At 38.3% G+C, this 12087-nt stretch overlaps 1 protein-coding gene across 3 annotated transcripts in view; it reads left to right on the forward strand.

Moving 5' to 3' along the window:
* The window catches only part of LOC124595237, a 179759-nt gene that overhangs the window by 109934 nt on the left and 57738 nt on the right, over positions 1–12087 (forward strand). For all 3 annotated transcript variants that reach the window (XM_047133894.1, XM_047133896.1, XM_047133895.1), the window contains exon 6: positions 1486–1768. In XM_047133894.1, the coding sequence (XP_046989850.1) occupies positions 1486–1768 (283 nt within the window). The remainder of the gene's footprint in view (positions 1–1485; positions 1769–12087) is intronic.

The following is a 12087-nucleotide window of genomic DNA, read 5'->3' on the forward strand; positions in this document are numbered from 1 at the left end:
AAGTACACTTTGGGGTCTGCATAGACTAAAAAGTATGCACACTTCTGAATGTCACCTATGATACCATGCACCAGAAAAAGTTATTCAAGCTTAGTCACATAGTGCTTTTTACCAGTGAATTGATGCATCACAAGCAGTTGGAGACTTCTGACAGTGTCATGTTGATGACAGCAGTTTTCTCTAGCTGCAGTTCTTGAATCTGTTGCATATTCTGGAGAGGTATCAACACTTGGTTAGTAGTATCTGTTGTAACAGACATGCTGGAACAGAGAATTACTTGTAAGAAAACACTATCTACTTTGGAGGTAGTATACATTTTATAATTGAGTTCAATGACAAAACACTTTGTTGCCAGCTGATGTGCACTGTGCCACTGGAGGTGCAGTAAGAACACAGTCCAGGTAAACAATGCAGAACAAGTTTATTAGTAAACACATGAACTCAAATCTCCTCCTTTGAATAAGCTTTTACATTGACAGTATGTGGTTAAGTCAGAGTTGCACTTACTGTTTGTTGGGCTCGTGACTCCAAGAAATATCAAAGTCAATTTCTGGATTCATTTTAGATAGAAAATTAATAGCATGACTCTCTACTGCAGCCAATACTGTAATCCACACATGTGCCCAGTATAGAGGCCACGTCTCAGTGAAGCCTGAGATAGCACTGGATGCTCTGTGTGATGGAGATTGCTGGCTGGAATATAGAATTGAAGATGCTGATGGGTCCTCAGTGAGACTCTGATTGCTAAACCACTACTATGATCAGCCCCTGGCCCAGAGAGATTGTTAGGATTGAACTGGCCAGGCACAGCCTTGAAGGTGCCAGAGTACAGCTGGGTCTGGCTCAAATGGCTCGGAGCACTATGGGCCTTAACATCACTGAGTCTAATTGCAGCTGTGTGATCCTGCAGAGGCAAGTAGGACCATGTGGTCAGCGACTTCTGATGGTCACACTGCTGCCCATGGGCCCAACGGGTATGCAAACCCATCTGGCTGTTGTATGCTGGACTGCCCTCTGCAGATTTGCTCTGCTTGATTCTGGTGTATGACTGGTTACTATGTGAGACGATGAACAGTTCTGGCATGGCAGAATCCTTATAAATTTAACACTTTCCTTCTGAAAATATTCGTTTCTGCTGATTCTCCTGCTTTTGTATTATGCATTTCTAAATCTTTTTTAACTTCTCAAATCAAACTCACTGTGGATTCCTTTCCCCCAAGACACCTGAACATTTGCTTTGTCAGCCTGTCATCATTCATTTTCTATAAATGCCCAAAAAACATCCATCTTCTTTTTCTTGTTGTTTCTGGCACTCTACTATTTTTATTGATTTATTTTTTATGTTTTCTTTATTTAGCTTTCAGCATCTTGACTATTCAACTGCTTACAGTATTACATTGAACATGTAACCAGTGTTTTTACCAAACTAGAAACAATTATTTGCAAGTGAACACTATTTTATGATCACACACGCTGTCTCCACAGACAAATGTGATGAGCGCTATGACCCGGAGAGCAAGAGCTGCATGGACAGTCCTGCGACTAAAGAACCAACCACTCCTACCTCTTGCGGAGCAGCTGTGGACTGCAGCAGCAAACTGGGCGCAGTGCACGCACTGGCCCATGCACCTGCCTACTATGCAGTCTGCTTGCCTTCATTAGCACCTGCCAAGGATGGCACAAAGCCTGAGATAACCAATCACATATCAGTTCTGAGCTGCCCAGAGGGACAGCTCTTCGATGATAAACTCAAGAAGTGCAGACCCAGGTATATGTGGTCATTGAGGTATCTTACACATTTGGCTGCAACCTATCACATATGAAGTCTGTTCAAAAAATTCCAGAACTTTGTCCATAAAGTTTTTCTATGCTTACCTTTTACTTACTGTACATGATCTTCTTTGAAATAATCTCCTCCACAAATGATACATGAGTTTCAACACCTTACCACTTCCAGAAGCAGTCTTGGTACACCTCTTGGTGGTTCGCAGGCAAAGTGCCGTCTGCGAATTTTCTTTTATCTCTCTATCATTGCAAATCTTCATCCTTTCAATGGGGTTTTCAACTTTGTAAATAAAGAAATTTTGGCAGGGGCCAGGTCTGGAGAGTATGGAGCATGGGGCAACACAGTGATTTTGTTTTTTGTTTAATAGTCACATACCAACAGGGATGAATGTGCAGGAGCCAAAAATTGTCTCACCCCATTTCAGACCATTTCCTCCTCACATTTTCTCACAGGCATCACAATATGCCGTGGTAGTGCCATTGATTAACAATTTGTCCCTGTAGCATGAATTCATGATGAACTAATCCTTCTAAGTCAAAGAAAACTATCAGCTTGGTTTTGGCATTTGACCTGGCCTGGCAAGCTTTGTTTGGTCTTGGAGAACATTCCCTGATCCATTGTGATGATTGAACCTTCATCTTAACATCATAACTGTAGCCCCATGTCTCATCACTACATCTACATCTACATCTATACTCTGCAAACCACAGTGAGGTGCATGGCAGAGGGTACGTCCCATTGTACCAGTTATTAGGGTTTCTTCCTGTTCCATTCATGTATGGAGCACAGGAAGTTCTGATTCTCTAAGGAACACCTTGTTCTCGAGGCGAAGGTCTTTCTGGTCATGACCCATAAACGGTGAGATGTACTCGGTGACAACACAATGCAATCCAAGATGCTGTGTCAGGATTTCCTGACGTGATTCAGCTGAAATGTTACATTCTTCTGCAATCTCTCAGAAAGTCAGTCTTCGATTGGTGCACACAATTTCATTGATGTTCCTGACGTGAGTGGTGTTGGTAAACGTGAAAGGGTGTCCTGAGTGAGGGTCATCTTTAACTTCCATCTGGCCATTTTTAAAACACATGAACCATTTGTAACACACAGTATGGCTTAACCACTCATCACCATAGGCCTCCTGCTCATTTGGTGTGTCTATGTGCAGGTTTTTTTGAATTTCACGCAAAATTTAATGTAGATATGCTGCTCCTCTAACTCTGCCATCTCGAAATTCACAAACTGTGCAACGCAATGTTCTACTCAAACACAGCACTGAACAATAACTAGGAGACATGTAATGATGAAGCTTCCAGCACTTGCACATTAAACACGGGAGTGTGCTGCTATACCAACTGCATTTTGCTCCAACACACCATTGGTGCAAAATTATGAACGTTCTGGAATTTTTTGATCATACCTTGTAATTTAATGTTCTAAATGTTTTTATGTGTTAAATTCGATCTATGCTCTGTGTTTCAGATTTTTCCTCATGATGTGATACCATACTAAATTTATATCGTTCTAGAGCATTTTTTAAATACTGAAACTCTTCTTAATCAAACAATGGAAAATCCAGGATGGAATGTAACAATGTAAGGCAGTCGTGTGTATGTTGCATTTGCGTGAGTGTGTGTGTGTGTGTGTGTGTGTGTGTGTGTGTGTGTGGGTGTATTGTTGATAAAGGCCATTAACTGAAAGCTTTAAGTGTGAAAGTCTTTTTGTTGCGCCTATCTGCGACTCAGCATCTCTGCAATATTGAAACTGCTCTTAATGTATTTTAAACAATGGAAACTCCAGGTAGGAATATCAACAATGTATGAAAAGATAAGTTGCTACTTACTGCAAAGAAGACACATTAAGTTGCAGACAGGCACCATTAAAAGACATTTACTCAAAGCTTTCAGCCACTGCCTTTATTGGCAAAGGAGAAACACATGCCATTCATGGACACAAGCAAGTACACCTCATGCACGCGTGGCTGCCAGCTCCGGCGGCTCAGACCAAAATGCCTGCTGCCGGAGTTGGTGGTCATGTGTGCATGAGGTGCACTTGCTTGTGTGTGTTCCTCCTTTTCTGATAAAGGCTGCAGCTGAAAGCTTTATGTAAGTGTCTTTTAATAGTGCCTGTCTGCAACTTAAAATGTCTTTTTTGATGGGAAGTAGCAACCTGTCTTTTCCCACATTGTTGCTATTTTTAACTTATTTTAAATATTTTCTCAAGGTATATCTAAAAGCATAGGTCAATGATAAAAAAATACTAATGAAATATCTATAGTCATCTTAAAAATTATTGCAGCTGGCTAAACATCACCAAAGCACTGATGTCACATTTATGCCGAAATCTATGCATTGCAGCCTTGTTGACTAGTTAGTTAATTGATGATTCATCCACAGATCATTTTACTGTCCCTTTAGACATATCAGCTTAATACAAAAACAATACATAATTAAAAGTTAACAATATAACATAATTAAGAGTTAACAAGGTCGTACACGCAGGTATATTACTTAATTTTGCCTAATCTGCACTTGAAAATATCTCTTCTTGTGTTAATCTGCAGATAATATGCCTAGCACACTTTGTATACTTTCACTCATTGTTGTCCTATGGCATAATCTTATGGTACAGTTAAGGTAAGAAAATTATTTATTCTACAGAAATGTGCATTAAGAATACCAAGTAAAATAGTTAACTGAACGGCTTGCAGGAGCTTCTTCAGACATCTTGGAGCTCTTACATCTTACATGCCAATACGTTTACTCCCTAAAGGTATTAGTGGTTAACAATAAAGAATCATTTTAGGATTAATTGTAAAATTTACATGATACAAGGAACAAAATAATTTCTAAATGTAAACATGTAACTCAGGTGTGGTTTGTATGTTTGTCTGTGTGCTTGAAGCCCATCGGTCTTTGCTCTGCTGTTGTAGAAATCAGACAACTTGTTCTGGAAGCTATTTAAACTTTTGCAATGTACATGGTAGTCAAAAAAATGGATATGATTTACGTTTGCAGTGAGTTGTACCCAACTGTTAGTGCAGCAGTGAGACTGTTTTCTGAAAGATTACCTGATTGTGCCTAGTGGTGTAGCTATATAACCAAGGGCCCCAGGACAAAAATGAAGTTGAAGCCCTATTTAAACTAAACTAACTACTTTAAAGATGCAAAACTATTTCATCATCAGCTTCTTGCTACCCACTTCTTGGCACAATAAGGCAAACCTACTTACTATAAGTAAATTATTATGAGTAACGCAGCATATAATATTTAATCATACTTCATAATAGTATTATAAATGTGAAAGTTTGTTTGTTTGTTAAGCTTTCATACAGAAACTGTTGGCTGAATTTGGATGAAATTTTGCACATGGATAGAGTGCAACCTGGGTAGGACATAGGATACTTTCATACCGACAAAAGAATCCAATGAGATAATTTTCAATGTTGGTCCATACCAACCGAACAGAGTTGCAGGCAGAAGCTAGTAAAAAATAAACAATGAAGAAGAATTAGACAGCCATGAAAACATGGCCCCTTACTGCGAAGCACTCTGGAAACAGCAAAGTCAGGACTTGCGCATCTGTGAAGGCACAGAGGTGCAGGGAGGTGGACTGTCATCAGAGCCAGCAACTCATTCTTGCTAAACTAGTGTGCTGTGAGCTCAGTGTACTGTACCAATCAGCCTCATTTTGTTTAGAGCTATGATTTCCAATTGGTAATTGTCAGTAAGAGTATTTTACAGTTTTTTTCTGTCTTTACTTCTTGTAAAATCATCAGTAATTACTGCTAAATCTAGACTTGATGCAGTCCTGTTTTCAATTGCTTTGAGTGCCAAATGTTGGAGTTGAGCTTGACACATACTATTCCTTAAATAAGTTTTTATTATTTTTAATTTGCTGAATGATCTTTTGGCTGTTGCAGAAGTGCCATGTATTGTATAAAATTATAAAATTGTGGTAAAATCTTCCATAATATTGGATTCTAGCATTGCATTTTTAATTATAATATCCTTACATAATTGGTGAACAGTCCATGTCATAGTCAATTTAGATAGAACAAGGTGATAAATATTAACAAACTAAAGTGAAAAATTAGGGTCTATTATATCATAATATTTCCCTTAGAACTGAATATTTTTGTAACAAAGTTACTTCATCTACAATGAGCAAAAGTAATGGTGTTAGGAAATTAAATATTTGACATGTGTTTAACTGAGCTGTTATTGAGTGTAGTACATTTCTGAAAATAGTAACTTTAAATATTTCTTCCCTGTTTTGAAATCCGTGGTCAAAAGCTAGTTCATCAAAATGTTTTTTTTTAACTTTCTTTCACTGTTTTCTGTGAAAATTGTAATCTCTGTCAGATTTTTTTTAACAGTTCCACTGGCTTTGCACTTGAATGATTCGAAATCATAGCTATAAAATATCAGTTTTATTGTAACATCTGTTAAAGCTCTATTTGCCACGTCCAAATTGATATCGTGTTTTTTTTGTGGAATTTTGGATGCATAATTGATGTCTTTCAATATTTGGTGCATGAATTCACAAAGGGATATGGACTCGGAATTTAGCACTTTTTTTTTTTAATACCTTCTGCTTCGCTACTCTCATCTTTATTGGAACTCTTCAGTACTATTTCTGATAGTGTCTTGATTATATTTAAAAAAATGAAGTTTTATTGCAAATTTCTTATTAACTCCCCTAGACCGCTACTTAGCTGTATTCAATTTTTTTTAGAGTGGTTTCTGATCCACCAGTGAATTTTGACAGTCCATCCAAATGGTTAACACTCTTCCCAAAAAAATTATACGAGTCTTGCACTGTTGCAAAAAAATTCTGTACTTCCACATAACTGCCAATGGCATAATTTATCACTAAATTCAAATTATGACTGGTAGAATGTACACACTCCACATTTGGCTGAATATTCTTAATCTATTTTTTACATCATTATAAACACCGCTCAACACACTGGCCCCATCACACTCTTGACCTTCGAACTTTTTAAATAAATATTTTTGTCAGTAAAAAATAATTTAATCACCTGCTTGACTAAATCTGCTGTTCTATGTTTGATGACTGCATAAAACCCTGGAAATAATTCTTTTACTTCTATAGCAATTAATTGTTCATTTTCTTATCTTTTCTTTACTGCATATCTCAGAACAATGCTTAGCTGATCTACCTTCAATATATCCTGTGTATTGTCCGTTATGACGGCGAAAAATGGTGATCCTCTAATTCTCAATCATTTCGTTTTGAATTGTTGGACTCAGATACCTTGTGGATTGGACAAACAAAAAGATATGATTTTAAAAAGGTTTTCGAATGTAAGCAATTGAAAAAACTAAACAAACAATAAAATGCTAAAAAATTGTTGAGACGTGAAAATGATTACCTTTCGGCGTATCCAAAATTTGCCCCATTGTGATCATACTGGATGACAAGCTCTATAACAGACAGAAAATTGCTATGGTAGCCTTCCTCCTGACTTAAGTTCTCTCAATGTCCTCTGAAAAGCAATAAACTTTTTGTTACAGTAAGCATGATATCGAATAACCTGGTAAGAACCATGTTCTAAAATGACACTTCTTTACAGATTTCATTTTCAACTCTTTGTCAATAGTATTATTCTTTTTCCAAAGTTTGAACGCAGCACATTCTTCTGTATGGCCACTCGAGAAACTGTGTTCTTTAATTCTATTTGATAAGTGCTTCCAGTCTCGATTACCTGTACACTATACATTATTCCTTTCTGAAGCAAACAACCAGCAAGGATGACAATAGGCAGCATCTAGAATTTTGGAATAATGGAGCCAAAAATGATTAAATGGTCCATACTTAGAAACTAAAACATAGAACAATGTTGAAAAACACCTGTTGTTCTAGTGTGGGTCTTTAGGAAATGGACCTGAAGGCTGTAATGTTCCCAGTTAAGAATTAGACATTTTCATTATCACTCAATGTCCTGATCGTGAAGTTTCCCAAGTCCCATTTCGAAGAGTTTATAGGTCGACCATTATTTCCTTGTTTCATATACAGATGTCATCAACATGATCAGTGGCTTCATAGTGGCCGGCAGTATTTTTAACTGTGTTTATTATCAGATTGTCGTCAATAGGCTTCCCAACAGATACCACATTATCTGAATCACAATCAGCACAAATGTTTGGGCCTGACGTACTTGTAGAAGGCTGAGTAAAAAATTATCAATTTTGTTCAATTTTTGTTTACTCTATTCTTTTTCCTGTGTTTTCGCTTAAACCCGCCAGAGTGTTTCATATTATTATTATTATTATTATTATTTTTTTTTTTTTAACTAAACATTCCTAATGCTTGGTTACCCATATGTGCTCGAGTCAAATACTTACTGCTCTTCATTGACTTTATACATTGTTAAGCATAAACCTGATGCAAACATTACACTATGTATACTTCTCCACTCACTGTAACCTCATTGGCTTGTCATTTATGTGAAGATTAAAGCACTCTCTCTCGAGAACACTCAAGTAAGATGATAATAAACCAAGTTGTACTGTAATGTCACCAATAAGATTGAAAAAAATCTTACAAATACACTGGGCGTCCAAAATTAAAGCAACAAACTGCTGTTTCCCCATCCTGTGTCTAATTCATGATATAACATACAAACAATCAACAGATGTCCATACAATGTGTCCTGCATGGAAGATGGCATTTCAATCAATGGAAAACCTCACCAACAATGATGTCAGGGCGCCTGTCAAATGCAGTAGTGTTTTTTGGGTAGTCCCACATCCACAATCACTGTGTACACAGTCACAGACGGTGCAGTATGGCATAGAGAAGATGCCTACCAGACTCTCTGTGGTGGAGGCCCGTAGGAAGAATGGAGGCAGGACAGTCACAGACTCATGTGGCCTGATGGCTTAACATGAATTGTTCTGTTTCTTGGATGTGGCAACATGTTTATAGAAACCAATACTGTATCCCGAAGACCAGGGCATTGCTGACCACATGTGACATCAGAAAGAGAGGACCATTACTTAGCTGTAAGGGCATGCAGTACCACCACAGTACTGCGTAGCAACTGACATCAGGCCACGCAGTACCCACTAGACATGTATTGAGGCAAACAGTGTAGAGAAGGCTTTAATAGAGTGACTTTTATTGTTGGAAACCTGCTGTATGTGTGCCTCTGACACATCTTCACAGAAGGGAATGTGTAGAGTGGATTTGTCAACATGCCACATGTACAGTCGAAGAGTGGGCCAATGTTCTTTTGACAGATGAGTCCCGATTTGGTCTGGAGAGTGGTTCTCGATGGATTCACATCTGAAAGGAATGTGGAAAATGATTTTGAGACCGTGGAAAGAGACTGATATCAAGGAGGATCACTAATGGTGTGACCAGGGATTATGTTGACCATTCAAACACCTCTTCATGAAATTTTATGGGTGAATCAGAAAGGTTTAACTGCTGTCAGGTATCATGATGAGGTCTTGGGACCTCAAATACAGTTGTTGCGAGGTGCTGTGCACCCAGACTTCGTATTGATGGATGATAGTGCTTGACCTCATAGAGAATGAGTGGTTGATGTTTTCTTGGAAACAAAAGATACTGCATGGCATGGCCGGCTCACACTCCTGATTTGAATCCCATAGAGCATGTCTGGGATGCACTTAGGCAGACGGGTTGCATCACGTCAACATTTACCAACTACTCTCCAAGACTTGCGAGCAGCTCCGCAGGAAGAATGAGCATTGTCGCCTCAACATGATACTGATGACATTACTCACAGCATGCTCTGTCACTGTCAGGCCTGTGTTGCTACCAGAAGTGGTCACACCCCTTAGTGAGTGCATTAACCAGTTGTCACAATGTGTGTGTTGTTAAGTTGGAAAAAGTGAAGAACGTTTTTGTCTACTGTGATGCATGTCACAGTTGTTTGCATTCTGTGTTATTATACGTTGTTTCTACTTTGCTATCACCTGTTTGTACTGTTTTGTGGCAAAATAAATGCAACCTTGCAAAAATTTCCATTTGTTGCTTTAATTTTGGAAACCAGTGTATTTCTGGCGCATTTGTGCTGACTGGCCAGCTGTGCCAGCTAACTCATAGTTATATAAACACCTGCAGATAATTTGTAGAAATGACTACTGATAGAAAAACAACAAAACAGCAAATGCTAATTGATTTTAAGCCAATGAATTAAAATAAGGTAAAACGTCTGAAGTAGACACTTCAACAGTCAGGTGGAAAGCATGTGCCAGTTCAGAAGAAGAGCAGGTAAAGAAAGTAAAACAACAGAAGGTGGTAGTTAGCATCATTAACTCATGGCCGAGTGAGGTGGTGCAGTGGTTAACGCACTAAGCTCACATTTGGGAGGATGGCGGTTCAAACCCACGTTCAGCCATCCTAATTTAGATCTTCTTTGATTTCCCTAAATTGCTGCAGGCAAAGACCGGGATGGTTCCTTTCAAAGGGCATGGCCAATGCCCTTCCCCATCATTCCCTAATCCAGTGGGACCAATGACCTCATTGTTTGTGCCATTCCTTTAAATCAACCAACCATTAACTCATACAGTAATCTTTTAACTCCCTCAGTACCTGAATCTGATGGATACAGCCATACAGGTCACCACTGGAGCTGTTGTTTGCTACACTGATGATGTGCTGATCGCTAACACAATTCACTAAACCATCCAAGACCAAGATCCACATTCTCTCTTCTTCTTTTGTGAATGTTGGACTGCAGTTGGCAACAACAGTTTTTGGGGTCTATGGTTAATGATCATAAGCTTTTTTACAGTAAGGGAGACATTTGTTGGATCTCTTCCTCTGACAGTGAGATAGTGGTTAGCTGTGTTGTTACCTTGTTACTATTTGATCAAGTTCCACCCATTATGTGACTGAATTGCCCTCCAAAGACTCTTTTTGATGCCACAGAAATAAGTACATAGTTCCATTAAAAGAATTGGTGTCATATTTTGCAGCTATAAACATTAAGAATTCCTTGCATATCTCAGAAAATTTGCCACGTCATCTACTGTAACTTAAAGAAAATTGCACCTTGATATTCATTCTGGAAATATTTGAGGTGACCTTTCTTAGCTGCCTCACTCTGTGTAGACAGCTGATAGTGATCTCTGAAATTAGTACAGCAGTTAAGTTACACAAATATTTAGTACAAAGTATTAGATAAAAACAGTAGCTGAGAAGTGTAAGAAGAAGAGCAATGGCTTTCTCTTTCTTTCTTTCTTTCTTTCTATTTTTCCTCCTTTCCCCAAAAATAGGTACTATTTATATGTTAATTCCATCCCTGAAGGCTCCCCTGAGTGAATGAATGGTTTGACTTTGTAGCATTAGTCAACATGGCTTTGCTTTTACAGTACAGTGAATGGCTGAAAGCTAGGGGAAACTACAGCCATTATATTTCTCGAGGACGTGGAGCTCTACTGTTATGATTTGATGATGATGATGATGATGGCATCCTCGTGGGTAGAATATTCCAGAGGTAAAATAGTAACCCATTTGTTTCCTTGGGCAGGAACTGTAAAGAGGATGTTCTCCAAGTAGGAGTGTGGTATGTTAGACAATTGATCAGTAAGCTGATAAAATGCAAGAGAGAAATGGGTTGGTTGAAGTTACAGTGGGAATTAGTTAAGTGAGGTGGCATGGAGAACAGGTCTTCTACTCATGTGAGTACAGGATCATCGACACAAAATCAAATTAGGGTAATGCACAAATATGTCTAATAATGAATCAAGAAATAAGAAAGTAGGCGAGCTACTACAAACAGCATAGTGAATGCATTATTGTAGCGAAGGTAGACACAATACCAACACCCATCACAGTAGCTCAAGTTTGTATTACTTGCCTACTACATCCACAGATGATGAGATGATTGAAAGAACTATGATGTGATAAAAGAAATTATTCAGATCATGAAAGGAGACAAAAATTTTATTCTGATGGGGGACTCAAATTAAATAGTAGGAAAGGTAGTAGGAGAACATACACTGCGGGAATGGAATGAAATGGGAAGACACCTGATAGAATTTTGTACAGAACACAAGTATCATTGCTGACACTTGGTTTACAAATCATGAAGGAAGATTGTATTCATGGAAGAGGTTTGAAGACCCAAAAGCCTTCAGGTAGATAATATAATGATGCGAAAGAGATTTTGTACAGAACACAAGTATCATTGCTGACACTTGGTTTACAAATCATGAAGGAAGATTGTATTCATGGAAGAGGTTTGAAGACCCAAAAGCCTTCAGGTAGATAATATAATGATGCGAAAGAGATTTTGAAACCAG

Source organism: Schistocerca americana, chromosome 2, assembly GCF_021461395.2.
Source record: "Schistocerca americana isolate TAMUIC-IGC-003095 chromosome 2, iqSchAmer2.1, whole genome shotgun sequence".
NCBI classification, from domain to species: Eukaryota; Metazoa; Arthropoda; class Insecta; order Orthoptera; family Acrididae; genus Schistocerca; species Schistocerca americana.